Consider the following 15,799-nt stretch of genomic DNA (forward strand, 5'->3'; position numbering starts at 1 on the left):
CTCTACTTTAGACAGCCCAATTTAATGAGTGTGTGGGCCTCCAGTTTTTAATTGACCCAGATTTGCAGGAGCTTCCCTGATCCATACAAAAAGACATACCAAAAAAAAACAACGAAACAAAACAAAACCGTCACAGCCGCATGCGTGAGCGTGACTCGCCCTTTTCTCCCTCACCATTGTCATCAATGCAACAGATCCGAGATTGTGGGATCCTTGGGCCCTTTCCCCACAATATTAAAAAATAAATATTATTACTCCTAATTTTTTTGGCCAAAAAACAAGATTACTCCTAATTTTAAATTTCAGAATTTGATAGCTAATTTATATATACTAAAAAAATTATTCAGGCTAGTCATTTACGTTTATAAACTAAACTAATTATGAAGTTAAAATAAATAATAAAATCTAAAATAGTGAAGTGGGGTAATGGGATTACGAGCAACTGTCAACAACTCAATAATTAATTAAATTAAATTGAGATAAATAAAATGAAACTCAAATTAAAAATAACTGAATCCTGAATATCTACATCAATGGATTTCTCAGCTTAATTATTATACGGGTAACAAGCCCAATGATGTGTGTGAGTGAGAGAGAGAGAGGGGGTTCTTAATTATATGTTTAACGATACGAGTTTGAATTATTATACGTGTAACTAGCTCTTATACTTAGTGACTGCTTACGAAGTGTAACAAGCTTTCAGAAAGTAGGCCTCCTATCAGCCATAAAAAAATTAAGCTCTTAGTGGGTTAGGATTTTCTCTCTCTTGGGATTTGCGCCAATGTGTAAATGTCTGAATCTGGCCAACGTAAGGTCCCACCGGACCATCCGCTTGCCGATGATCGAAGTATTGAACGGAAAAAAAAGAAGGTGGAGGAGGTCCCACAAGCCATAATGGACGATAGGATGGATGAAAACCAAGATTGTGATCACGAAACGCAAAAAGATATGGGCAAAGGGGAAAGAGAACCGGAAGAGAAACTGCCGAAAAACTCAGAAACTACGACCCAGAAAATTCCGTCGTATCGAGAATCTCTAATGGGTTTCAATGGAGTTGCAATTGGATCTAGTGTAATGGAGGAAGATGACCTTCTTAAAGGAGATGATGACTTTTACTGGAAAATGCCAGAGCCCTCAGAGGAAGTTAATAAACTTATGGAAATCTACCCGGTTGTGCCAGCCACACAAGATGAGTTCAATGAGTGGTGTGAACTATGGAATCACTCTATGATTCTGACTATTCTGGGCAAGAGATTTAATCTATACTGGTTGAAAGAATTCTTCAAGAAGGCGTGGGGATTCTCAAGTTTTGAATTGATCGATCTGCCAAAAAACTATTTCCTAGCTCGTTTTACAGATACAAAACAGTGGAGAAACCATTACAGGAAAGTCTTATGTGAGGGGCCGTGGATCGTCGGTCAACATTGCGTGTTAGTGCAACGATGGAATCCTTACTTTAATCCTTACCAGAACCCGCTGGGGCGAGTGGCAACATGGATTAGAATTCCAGATATTCCAATGCATTGCTATAATCACCATTTTATATCGAGATTGGGGGATAGGATAGGAAGAACTCTGAAAGTGGATCTCAAGACCCTCGAAGATTTCAGCACCAGAAATGCTAGAGTTGAACGAGGCAGATTTGCAAGGATTTGTGTGGAATTAAACTTGTAGAAGCAACTGGTCCCAAAAATCATTTTTGCCGATTCAGTTTTTAACATGGAATACGAAGGTTTGGGATTGATCTGTTTCGCTTGTGGTCGGTTCGGACGTAAGCGTGAAGCATGCCCTTGGAAAGGTAGTTTGGTCAACTCCTCTGCAAGGAACCCCTCTCCGTCTCAACCCACACTACAACAAACGTATAGACCGGAAAACCTAGAAACGGCCGGTGGGGAGAAATTCGCCGAATGGATGATAGTCTCTTGTTCAAACAAAGCACGATTATCGAGACAGGTAAACCAAAAGGGATTACAAAATGTGGCGGGAAGGACGGAAAATCGTACCAGAAAAATCCCATCTTTTGAGCGGAGCACCAGATTCGCTGTGTTTGGTGAGATGCAGGATGAAGAGGTAGAGGGTATAGGGCAAGGAACTGATCACAAATCAAGTCCCACCGACTCTGACAGAGATGGAAAAGCTTTGGTGGTAGTAGAAAAGAGGAAAGCTCTGGCTGCACCATCTGACAAAACGTATGAAGTGAGAAGAAGAATAGGGACGAAGGAAAAGGCTAAAATAAAGGTCAGCTCTAGGCCTAAAGGAAAAGAAAACCAACAACCGGGTATTGAGCCAAACTTCAACACTGGACCGTCCAAAACTTCTGGGGAGGGAAATGAAAGTGAGCGGGCTGTTATTATCAGCTAGGAGCCCAAAGGTGGGAAAGCCAAAAGTAAAAACACAAGGACCCATGTGGTGGTCCAAGGTCACCTGGACAACATTGACTTGCAAAGGGTAAAGGACCAAGAACTATGTAATGAGCACGAGGTGAAAACTATTCGGGCCTCAGAAAAACCAAACTTTGCACAGCAATACGGGGATATCAGAAGCCCAGAGATGTCAAATAGCTTTGTCATGTACCAACCAAAGCCACCAGATCCTCTATGGTCAAATGTTGATGATGGTGAAGACACTATGGATGAGCAAGAGTCGGTAGTGGCCGAAACCCAAGACAATATTGGTGTCACCGAGACTCCTAGCATGCAACGTTAGGAAGACTTTTTTCTTTTCTCTCTGAAAATATTTTGTAATTATGATAATGGCAACATGGAACTGCAGAGGGGTTGGAAGTCATGCCTTCCCACTTATAGTTAAAGATGTTGTTTCTAAATATGGGATTGAAATCCTCTGCCTCATGGAACCCCGTATCAGTGGAAATCGAGCCAATAAAGTGGTGCGCAAATTGGGTTTTGGAAGATGGATTAGAATTGAAGCAAATGGTTTTACGAGGGGTATTTGGATGCTCTGGAACGATGTAAATTTTGAAATCACTTACATCACTTCCAACACTCAGCTCCTACACTGTCAAGTCTTAGATCTGCGCACCAGAAAACAATTTAGGCTTACTGCAATTTATGGAGAAACAACAATTAGGGGGAGCCTATCCCTATGGGACTCCATCCGGACCTTAGCAGAAAGCACCACTAATCCATGGATTCTTTGTGGTGACTTTAATGCTTTCCTATCAGCCAGGGATAAGGAAGGAGGGGCAAGAGCGGATGAAAACTCAATGAAAAATTTTTAGGAATGTGTTGAGGATGCGGGGCTTATCGAAACTCAAACCCAAGGTGACCACTTTACTTGGGGGAGAGAGGGTCTGAAGGAAAAAATCGACTGGGTCTTTCATAATAGCTACTGGGAGTCTGCTTATCCAAATACAAAAGTCGAACATGGCCTGAAGTTTAAATCTGACCACACAGTCATCATTATAACCACGGAGCCTCGGATCAACCAACTTGTAAACAAAGGCTTGAGATTCTCTTACCAAGCAGCCTAGAGCCTAGAAGAAAGTTTCAAACATTGTGTGACAGAAGCTTGGGTGAACAAAAACTGGCTGGAGGGACTTGGGGTTTTTCAGAAGTCATCTAAGGAATGGAGCGATAATCAAGTGGGAAACATCACTAAGAAGAAGCGAGAAGTGATTCGGAGGTTGGAAGGGATAGATAAAAGCAGAAGAAACCATGAAAAAACTAGATTATTTCGAATTGAACAGAAGCTTTGGAGAGAGTACCACAAATGGCAGGTCAGGAAGAACTAAGGTGGTTTCAAAAATATTGTTGCAAATGGCTCAAATGGGGTGACCGAAATACATAATTCTTCCATGCTTCCACAGTGATCAAAAGAAAGAAATAGAAAATTACTGCCCTGCAAGATGATTTAGGGGAATGGATTGATGACCCAGCTAGATTAAAACAGATGGCGACAGCTTTCTTCCAGGAATTATACAGTAGTAATAACCAGATAGGGGACCCTTCAGGATAGCTGGCCAACTTCCCTTCCCTAGCTTCAGACGAAATCAGAGAAATATCCAAGATAGCAGAACCAGAGGAGATCAAGCTAGCGGTTTTCAATATGGGAGCTTTCAAGGCTCTAGGTCCAGACGGCTTGCAGGCACACTTTTTTCAGATACAATGGCCTTTGATTGGGAGCAAGGTGGTTGACTTAATACGAAGTATCTTTCTGAATCCTCTTCTGGTGGAAAAAATTAACCAAATCAGAATTGTCCTTATTCCGAAAGTAGACTTTCCTATGACCTTCAAAGATCTAAGACCGATAGCCTTGTGTAACATCACACTGAAGATTGTCACTAAGCTGATTGCCACTAGACTAAAAGGGGTAATGGGAAAGCTAGTCAGTCAAGAACAATGTAGTTTCATAGCAGGCAGGTCGAGTTGTGATAACATTATTATTGCTCAAAAGGCTATTCATACCATGCGTCAGAGCAGAAGAAGAAAGGGATATGTGGCTGTCAAGGTTGACATGGAAAAGGCATATGTAGACTAGAGTGGTCTTTCATCCGAGACACCCTAAAATGCCTCAACCTTGAAGAGAATCTTATCAATCTTATAATGGCTTGTATCAGTACCGCTTCACTATATGTACTCTGGAATGGGGAAGAAAGCCCAAACTTCAAGCCCTCTAGGGGGATCCGACAAGGTGACCCCCTGAGCCCTTATATCTTTGTGCTTTGTATGGAGCGACTAAGCCATACTATCAGAGCTGAATGCTTAGCCAAGAGATGGAAACCACTCAATTTGTAAGTAATGGACCAGCAGTCTCACATCTATTTTTCACTGATGATCTAATTCTCTTCACAGAGGCAAGCATGAACCAGATGGAGGAAATTAAATGGGTCTTAGGGAAGTTTTGCAAGGTTTCGGGCCACAGAGTAAACTTGGTAAAGTCTAAGATGTTTTGCTCAAAAGATATCCACATTAACCATGCAAATGAACTCAGTCAGAGTCTTGGTATTGGGCTGACATCTAATTTAGGGAAGTACCTAGGAGTACCCTTACTTCATAAAAGGGTTACTAAGGAGACTTTTAAGAAGTTGATATAGAAAACTAAAACAAAACTATCCCTGTGGAAATGTAGACACCTTACTATGGCAAGGAGGTCAGTCCTTATCAAATCTGTTCTATCAGCTCTACCAAGCTATCAAATGCAGTCTTAAATGCTTCCAAAAAGGACCCTTCAGGAGCTCGAAAAAATTAGCAGGCGATTTCTCTGGTCACAAGATGAAAACATAAGGAAACTACACCTTATATCTTGGGAGACGGTTACAAAACAGGAAAAAACCGGCAGCCTGGGTTTAAAGAATCTGGTGAAACAAAATCAAGCTTTCACTCTTAAACTCTGCTGGGGTTTACTAATGAAGGAAGATGCTTTATGGGTACAAATATTGAAGGCAAAATACGGTTGCGGTATTGCTGATATGCCAAATGTTATTAAGAAAAAGACAGAGTCAAGAACATGGCAAGCTATCCGAGGTGCTTGGGATTGTTTTGTTTCTGGGTTGGGGAAGAAAATTCATAATGGCCAAAACACAACTTTCTGGATAGACCTATGGGCACCACTGGCTAGACCCCTGATCTCCTATGTAGGTAACCCAAGAGGAATCAATATATCTGAAAAGGTTAGTGAACATGTTACTGCCACTGGATATTGGGATACCTCCAGATGGCTAGGAAATCTACCTCAGTGGGTCATAAATATCATCAGAAGGCTGAAACCCCCAAGTCTTGGCCATGAAGATAGCTTTCAGTGGAGACCTGCTCTAGATGGGGCTTTTTCTGTTAACTCTACTTATAAATTCTTGATGAAGGAAGAGGCAATAGCAGATCAATCCATTTGCAACCAGATTTGGAAGTGGCAGATCCCCGAGAAAGTCAAAATTTTCATGTGGCAATTATCTTATGAGAGAGTACTCACAAATTCACTAAGAGCTCAATGGGGTCTATCCAATTCGAGTGAATGTCCTTTTCTGTGTCAGAGTGAGGAGAGCATTTTACATACACTAAGAGACTGTGAGAGAGCTAGAAACTTTTGGAGTCAAATGTTATTAACTAACCATACTTCTAGTTTCTTTTCTGGTAATTTGCAGGTATGGCTCAAGTGGAACACTCGAAATAGCCCGGGGAAAAAATCTCTTCGCACCAATCCTTGGAACAGAGTATTTAGTTTGGGTTGCTAGATTCTATGGACTTCCAGATGCCAATATGTCTTCGAAGGAACCACGCGATCTACATTGGATCTTGTGCACCAATGCTCTTATCTCATCATGGAACAAGTGACAAACAATGAGCTTTATCGTCAAGTATATAAGGAGGTGGGGGATCAAGAACCAAGATGGACACCACCACCATAGGATGCAATTCGAATCGATGTTGATGGCTCGATAAGATACGGATAAGAAGCGGTATGCGAAGGATTAATTCGGAACCATGAAGGAAAATGGATCATGGGATTCATAAAATCTCTGGGTATATGTTCTGTCAGAGAAGTTGAGCTACTGGCGATCAAACACAGACTGGAGCTCGGCCATAAATTGGGATTCCAGGAAACTCTGATATATTCTGGCTCTCTGGACGTTTTTAACATGTTCACAAGAGACTATGCAACATACCACTCCATGAGCAGTTCACTCCGAGAGGTTAGAAATCTTCTATTGCAAAATGGAGAGACAGAGCTTAGACATACACACAGAGAGAATTTGAGGTGCGCAGATTTCCTTGCGCGAAGGGGACACGCAAGCTCGGAGGAGATGATCTTATTTCCGGAAGTACCAAGTGGATGCTGGCACGTGTTTTCGAAAGACCTTCAGAGAGACCAATAGCCCTCTCGCCTGGCTCTCTGCATTTTTACTGTAATCTTATTTTGTCTCGTGCGAGACTTTTTCAACCTAGGCTTGCCTCTTATTTCCAAAAAAAAAGAAAGCAGGCCTCCTTCTTGGGAACATATAACCAGGCAAATATAACAAGTTATAGAATCAGTTTCGGTACTCATCACTTTAAAATCTTTGATGAGCACACTAAACTCATCAGATCTTGATTATTTATATCTTATTTAGACGGTTTAGATTTAAAATTTTTAATTAATTATTTTTAAATAAAAAACTATTTTTTTTGAAAGAATGAGAGTTAAGAGATTGTCTCTATTTTTTATTCTATATATATTAAAATAATTATTTTATACAAATAAACATGAAAAAGAAATCAGATCTTGATCATCTAAATGAGATATATACGGTTCAAATCTGATGAGCACAAAGTGATGAGTACCGAAACTGGTTCCAACAAGTTATAAACAATGTGACTCATCATCAATATAGCCACACTATATTCATAATACTAGTAAGTTATATCAATTATGTGCGAGCTGCTTCAAAAACACACACACACACGCAATATTTAAGTGTGGAGGCATATATGTAGTTGGTATAGAAGCTTGAAACTAGATCTGAGTGCGCTGAGCGTAAAAAGAAAACATATCTCTATGTGTCTCTGTGTGTGTGTGTGTGTGTGTTAAACAGGCCGCCTAGCTAGAAGGAGATTGAAAACAGAAAAGAAGTGGAAGTTATTTCAGTTTCCTTTTATGGTCTCGTCGGAATTTTCTTCTCCATTGTGAATTTCCGTGCCTTGTGTTGTAACATGACTGAGCAGTTTGAAGAGATACTTGTAGCTCAGAGGCAATATAATCTTTCCAGAAATATAGCACACCAACACCTTCAAATCCATTGAGTAATGATCACTGGTTTGATGATCTGAAGGGAAAGTTACGAGGGCAATGACGTGGACAAATTTTTATATTGGAAAAATCATCATCGTAACCAGGTGTTCTTTGAAGAGGTTGCTGCTCAATCCTTGACACTTCATCTCAATCAAACCAATCAGCAACCCAGCTACGTAGGCACAAAAAGTATGGAATGGAACAAAATCCGAAGCCCTACTTCAATACGTAAATATGAAAAAATTCAAATTTTCTCCTTGAATGAAGGAAAAACTGAAGAATACTCTAATGCCTGCAAAGGAAAACATATTGAAGAGGAAAATAAAGAAATTACTGACCTGGGTGGTGGTGCCAACTGATGAGTTGGAGGGACAGAGAAGCAACGGAAAAAGCTAGAGATAGAATTTTCCATGACGGACAATATAATCACTGCCACCTCAAGTAATGAAACTACCAGAGAACTGTTAAGGAGACCGCTAAGGAGAAGTGTGGCTTGCATATAATCCTATATGTATAAAAATTGAAAAGGATGAAAAATTTGGTCTGCCAACTGATAGAATGAAAGACTGTGAAAGAAGAGTCGAAAAAAAGCATATCATGATGATGCTTAGAGGGAAGGGGGAAAAGGAAGGAAATACCAATTTTTTCCGATCTCAAGGAGGCTCATTCCCCATTATTACTATAAACATACTAGTATGTTGAACTTTTATTCTTCTGTAGATGATAGTTAATTGACTCTCGTGCATGGATGAAAGTAAAGCAATGATTATTATTTTAGAGCCCAACAGTGTCTTGAATAAAATTGCCTCTAATAGGAAAATATCTATGTATAGATAAAAAAAAGTTTAGGTGAGTTAGGTCGTGGAGGCTCATCAAGGTCAGGACATATCTTTAGACTCATAGAGTACTTACAGAGGTATTTACAGATCAGCCCGTAATAAGGTCCTCATATTGGCAACAAAATTTGAACTCACGATTTTGTGGGTCGAACTCACGATTTTGTGGGTTATAAAGCAAGGAAACATTTGGTTAATATTTTTCAATAAAAATAAATTATTTTAAAAGAAAATTTTGGAAAAATATAATATTTAAAAAGTTTAATAATAATATTTTAAAACCAATTATAGCTTTAAAAATTATTTAATCTTAAATTAATAAAATTTAAGTCCTCAGATGTGATTTTTCATTAACAAAATGGTTTAAAGTTTTCAGGTAAAAGAGATGGTTCATAGTTTTTCCCCCCATAATTTTTCTCTTTTTTTATGCATTTGTTAATTAAGAGGCTAAAGAGAATATTTAACTGAGTTTTTAAGGAAAATGTTTTGGTGGGTGAAACCACAAACTGGGATTAACACACATTTATGAATTACGATGATGTTTGGAGGGAATGGGGAAAGGGAAGGACATGCCACTTTTTGCCGATCTCAAGGAGGGTCATTCACCCATTATTACTATAAATATACTGTTGAACTTTTATTCTCCTGTGGATGATAGTTAATTGACTCTCATGCATGGATGAAAGCAAAGCAATGATTATTTTACTTTACGAGGCAAACAAGTTCAACGGTCAAGTATCATCCTTTCTGACGTCCCACATGTTTGCTATGGAATCATGGAATGATACAAAATAAGTGGCGCCTACAAAGTATGGTACAAGAATATATCGAAGTGACCAATTGGAAAGAGAAGCAAAGTGTAAAAGATAATATAATGGTGCTGAATTTGTTTCCTTGGCTGAAGGATTTTAGAGCCGAATGAATCATTTAGCCGACAAAGAGATGGTGGATGATGATTAGTCACAAAAGTAACATTTTAGTTGCCTGATTCTTTTTACGACAAAGTGAGAACATTTTAAGTTGTAACTTATCAATCAATAATCCAAATTCTGATAAAACATGAATTTCAGAAATAAATTGGTAATAAGTCAACGTGAAGTATTAAGAAAGGAGCATTGACATTAAATTAAACAAAGCTTAGAGCTCATCGAAATGTGAAGATTTCAATTATTTAAACCTAATTGGTAGTTCTTATTTCATGGAATGAAACCATGAACAAAAATGAGAATAGAATAGAGATAGGTATGGGTCAACAATATGTTTGGCATGCGTGGGTAAGAAAACAAAAATATTTTACCGAAACCTGTTTGGTAGAATGGAAAATGAAATGGCATGGAGATTAAGAGGGGGAAATATTTGGGCTATGTTAGATTTATATATATAAACGTTTATTCTCCGTTTCCCCAAGGATGAATGCAAAGACAAAAAAGGCCCAGAACCCCTTTGACATCTAAGCAGTGGGCCCGGCTCGACTTTACACAGCCCAATTTAATGAATGTGTGGGCCAACAAACTTTTTTTTTTTATGGCATATAAAAGTTTAGGCGAGTCACTAAGAGGAGGATAAGTCTACCAAGGCTAATCCTTCACGTAATAAACTAAAGTTTAAATCCTCGTTTGAAGAAGTATCTGTATTTAGAGTATGATAGTGTCTCGAATAAAATTGTCTCTAATAGGACAATACCTATGCACAGCAAAAAAAAAAAATTCAAATGAATTGGGTTCCAGGGGCTTACTAAGGTCAATGTATGCCTCCAGACTCATAGAGCGCATACAAAGAGGTATTTACAAATCATCCACAAATAAAGTCCTCACATAGGCAACAAGATTTGAACTCATAATCTTGTGGGCTATAAACTGACTTCTTACTAACTAGACCAATTTTTGTATTTAAATTGACTAAGATTTGACGAAGCTCCCCTTATCCATACCAGAAAAGGAGGGGAGGAAAAACCTTTCGTTACAGTCACTTGCCTTTCTCCCTCGCCAAATGAACGCTGTGACAACTGTTAACTAACAAGAAATAGTACAACGTGATTTTGTGGTCGAAGTTAAATGTAAACATGCTAATTAATTTTGCGGCACACCACCACAAGCTTCAAATCCGCCGAGTGATCAAAATAATGTGGAACAGAATAAAATCTGAAGCCCTTAACAAATATATATTATAGGAAAGGGTTGAGGAATGCAAAAGAAGTTAATAAAAATATGCAAACTATACAAAATGATTGGACCAATATTTGAAGGGACAAAGAAGCAACGAATAGCCTAGAGATAGGATTTCTTACGACGGAGAATGAAACCGCAGTGGGGGGAAGGAAGGAGGGAAGGGGGAAGGAAGAGAGGGAGGAGGAGGAAAAAGGCACTAATAAAGGACCAAATTTTTTGAGCAGCAGTATATAACTAAGTTTTAATGCATGTGTGTACATAAATATATATTATTACCTTCGATCATAAATGTAAGAGTTAATTAATTAGAGATTTAATTTGATCTCATTTTTTCTCCAAAGTAGTCATTATGGCAATTACATATATTAAAAGGTTTCATTCTAATGCATATAATTAACAAGAGTATTTTAGAAAAGACAACATGTATATATATTTGTTACAAATAACTAAATACTTAATTTTCTTAATATTCACAAGTTAGTTAATTATTTAACTCTTATATTAAATAGCGTACATGGTAGCTAACTATCACTATATACACATATCCAAAAATTATCACTATATGCTCATTTTGGTCATATATATAAGTTATTTCAAACTAATTCACACACATATCAATAAAAACAAATAAATACATTAAATTTGTTATAAAATGGAAGTAATTTTTAATATTATTATTAACTACAATGAAATACAAATATTATGTTAATTTCTTCTCTCTCAAATGCGTAAGAAAAGATAAAAAATAACTTTTAAAAGACGCGCTAGGTAGCAGAAACCAGAGAGAATAACAAGTTGTTTAAAGTGCTTTATCAAGTCAGTCATAGTTCGTAATGCATTAAGCATCATAACATGTGTAGAACAGATTCAATGGCCAGCAATATTATATTATTCACATCCCATATATTGATCACTTTCTTCCATAACCCCAACATGAAGTAGTTAAAAGAAACAATACGTGCTATGCTATTTTCTGTCTGTCCTTATATAAATATATCTATATATATTTCCTTTAAGTTACCTATGTCATGACAAGAGGATGATAGATGAAGACATAAATTGCCTATCCTATATGTGCGTGCGTTTAAATTACTATATGAAAAAATAGACGAAGATTTCAGAAGCGGCCTTGTTTTTATATTTATAAATAATGGAATGTTATTAGGTCAAGATTTCAGAAGAGACCTTGTTTTTGGAAGCGTCTATTATCTCTCCAATTGGCCAAGTTCCGGAGGGCCTGAGCCCAGTGATCGCTATTTATTTATTTTTCTTTGGTATCGAAAGGCAAGTCAAAACTCGTTAATTACAACAAACAGGAAAACAAAAACAAACAAGTGGGAAATGCAACAAGTTATACATAATGTACGTGACTCATCATCAGTTTATTTAAGGCCACGTTATGAATAATTGTGCCAGCTGCTTGAAATCTACACATGCACAGACGCAATTTTTCAAGCGTAATGAGGGGATACCATATCTAGCTGGCATAAAAGCTTAAAACTAGATCTTGGGTGCCCTCTGTGTAAGTTATTTCACGTATTACTTCACTTTCCACGTTTATGGTCTCGTCAGATTGTTCCTCTTCACTGTCAATTTCCATGCCTCGTCTTGCAACATGATTATTGAGCAGTTTCAATAGATGCCCGTAGCACAGGAATATGGCCAGTACGAGGATAAGTGAGGACAAATTGATGATGAAGCACTGGATTGGAGAGACCAGAACCAGCAAGAGAAGCTCACAGGCAATAGTTCCAGAAATATGGCACACCACAACCTTAAAATCCAGAGAGTAATGATCACTGGTTTGATCTGATGGGAGAGTTAAGCGTGCAATGACGTAGATAAATTTCGATATCAGAAAAAAACATCATCGTAACCATTTGTTCTTTGAAGAGGTTTCTGTTCGATCCTTGGTACTTTATTTCAATCAAAGTAAGCAGCAATCCAGTGAGGTAGGGATAAACAGTGTGTAAAGGAACACGGTTCGAAGCCCTTCAATAAATAAATATAAAATAGTCAAAATAAAAATTACTGAATGCATGCAGCGGCAATATATTGAGAAAAAAATAATAGAAAATTCTGACCTGGGTAGTGATACATGAATCGGTGCAATATTTGGAGGAACAGAGAAGCAACGAAAAAACCTAAAGAGGGAATTCCACATAGATAAGAGAAAATGAAGGTCCAGCAATAGCTGGCCGTGTCTTCTGGTGCTAATGAAAGCAGCAGAGAAGGATGTTAAGGGGAATGCGAGCTGGGGCGCAAGTGACGTGAATATATATAATCTAAGGGAAGAGAGCGTGGCCGGTTCGGCTTTTTGGATCTGAAAATGTAGTACAATATTATCCCCTTTCCACATGAAGAAACATAGAGGGATCAAATGTATAAACAATATCTACAGTCAAATTAGGGCTTTAAAGAGACTCAAGGAGGAGTGGCTGGAATAAGAATGTCAAAATGCATGGCATTTAGAATAATATAATTTAATTAAAAAATATATTAAAATATTCATATTTGAACATACAAGGCATTAATTTACAAGTAAATAGAATATTCATATATAGAAAGGCGTTAATCCGGCAAAAAAAGGTACTGAAGTACCTTTGAGAGGGTCAATTTTTTTTACGGGTTCTTAATTCTTTTAGCATATTTTTGTGAAGCCAAAAAATCGTCTGGTTTTTCCCAACACTATTCCTGGTTTCCGATCTAATTTCACATTCTAGCTAATCACGACACAATGTCGATTTAACATGACTCAACTGTAAAAACGATTTTTCAGTTTTAACCATCGATTGCAACATTATTGTCAAAAGAAAATGAGAACGTGTTGACATTATTCAAGTTGGTTGACTCAGATGAATGAATGAAAATGAAAGCAGACAAGATAGTCGAAGAATATATATATATATATATATATATATAGGCAGTGCGGGTCTGCTTGTCTTATGTTTATATTATGTATGATTCTATCTCAATCCAAGCATGTGACACACACACACACACACACACACACACATAATGATATACATATATCACATGCTTGCTTTGAGATAGAATCATACATAATATAAACATGAGGCAAGCAGATCCGCACCGCCTCTAACTAACTGTATATAGTTTTTTGCTATTTTGATATTTGGCGAGGTAATTGCATGATAAATAATGATCAAATTCATGTAAGGTGGTGGTGGTGATGATGATGGCCTGTGAGATTTTGTAGTTTTCTTGGGCTGTTTGTTTTTTTCTCTCTTTTCCTGTTTTCAAAACAATTTATAAAATTTTTTATTAGAATAAGTTTTGAAAACAAAACACAAAAGAATTTGTTTGGATAATAATTTTAAAAAATATATTTGAAAAAAAAAATCATAAAAAATATACTTAGTAGGTGATAGTTCTTGCTGGTAATAATAAGTGGTAGATAGTAAGTGAGATGAAAAAAAGATTTCTTAAAATTTTTTAAAACAAAAAATAAAAAACACAAAAGTAAAAACAAAAAAAATATAACAGTTTTTTTGGTTTTTTAGTTTTTAAAAATATGCTGCTTTTTTTGTATTTTTTTAAAACAATCTATTGAAAACAAATTATCAACAAAGTTTTTTTTATCTTTATGTTTTTAAAACAAAAAATTGTTTTCAAAATAAGAAACCAAACAAGCCCCTAGTTTTATCGTGGGTTAGCCCTCTCCCACTCCTCCCCCCAATTAAAAACATGAACATAACTTTCATTGTTACTTCCTGATTAAGGGTGGCGACTAGTGACAGCTACAGTTCCCTTTAGACGCAATGGAGGAACTTCTTTTGCACCTGCCAAAAGCAAATCTGTTATTATATATTAATAAAAAAAAATGAAAAGATTTCTCATAAGTCTCAAATGACGGCCTCCTATAGGAAAGCCCTCTCCCACTCCTCCCCCAAATTAAAAACATGAACATAACTTTCATTGTTACTTCCTGATTAAGGGTGGCGACTAGTGACAGCTACAGTTCCTTTAGACGCAATGGAGGAACTTCTTTTGCACCTGCCAAAAGCAAATCTGTTATTATATATTAATAAAAAAAAATGAAAAGATTTCTCATAAGTCTCAAATGACGGCCTCCTATAGGAAAGCAAATTGGCCTGTTGATTGAGTTGTCAAAGCTTTATTGGACAAACCTTACCCGTTTGACAGCCCGTTTGGCAAAGCGTTTGGCAATATAAGTTAAAAATTATTTTTTTAAGTATAATTGTAAAAATACCTAAAACTTACTTATGACTTATGCAAAAGTATTATTTTGGAATTAAAAGATTTTTATCCTTATACTGCTTTTATATTTTTCTATATATTTTTTGTGTTTCCCAATCAATTTTTAGTTATTTATTTTTAATATTATTTTAAGTGAAAATAATTTTTAATAGTTTTATAATATTTTTAATTTTATATTTACAAAAATTATGCAGAGTATATCATCTAATTAATTATATAATATTATTTGGTTCAAAAATTTTCACATTACTATAATTTTTAATTTACATATATTTTATTCAGTAAATATAATTTTTTCTGATTATAATAATTAAAAATTATTATATTATTGAAGATAAATTATTTTTTCTACTGCTGATCAAACAAGCCTTGATGGGGTTTGATTGGCTTTGTAAATGCTTTGTTACTATGAATGATGAATTTCTTGTTGGAAAAAAATAAACATAAAAGGATTATTTCTCATAAGTCTCAAATAAAAAAATAAATACAAACAAATACCTAAATTTCATTTTTCCACTTTCTACTGTCAAACATATATGCCAAGTCTCGGAAAACGGCCTCTCCACTCCCCTTCCCTTTCATTTTCCATGAGAGGGAGTCGCGTCAAGGGTAGGTGTGCTCAGTATGAGTGGTGATTGGTTAAGCTAAAAGGGAGCGTGATATTATATTAATCAAAAGCCTATCTGAATCAAATCAAGACCATATCAAGACCATTAGAATATTAGAGATCGTACAGGAGATGACTTTGTTACAATACATTGTGCCTTAGCTTGACCCCTTTAAGGGACATCCTTTTTTATATTTAAATTTTATCAAAAACATCTTTTTATA

General features: G+C 36.6%; 1 protein-coding gene across 1 annotated transcript; it reads left to right on the forward strand.

Moving 5' to 3' along the window:
- Nucleotides 1-789: 789 nt before the first annotated feature.
- LOC114728699 (uncharacterized) lies at nucleotides 790-1,674 on the forward strand. Its single transcript, XM_028915633.1, has one exon. The coding sequence runs from the start codon at nucleotides 790-792 to the stop codon at nucleotides 1,672-1,674; it is 885 nt and encodes a 294-aa protein (XP_028771466.1).
- Nucleotides 1,675-15,799: the final 14,125 nt, after the last annotated feature.

Source organism: Neltuma alba, unplaced genomic scaffold, assembly GCF_004799145.2.
Source record: "Neltuma alba isolate B1F8T4 unplaced genomic scaffold, ASM479914v2 tig00012565_pilon, whole genome shotgun sequence".
Lineage (NCBI taxonomy): Eukaryota > Viridiplantae > Streptophyta > Magnoliopsida > Fabales > Fabaceae > Neltuma > Neltuma alba.

Bases quoted from the DNA above. Each gene is read 5' to 3' on its own strand.
- LOC114728699 (XM_028915633.1), top strand. From the start codon at position 790: ATGTCTGAATCTGGCCAACGTAAGGTCCCACCGGACCATCCGCTTGCC.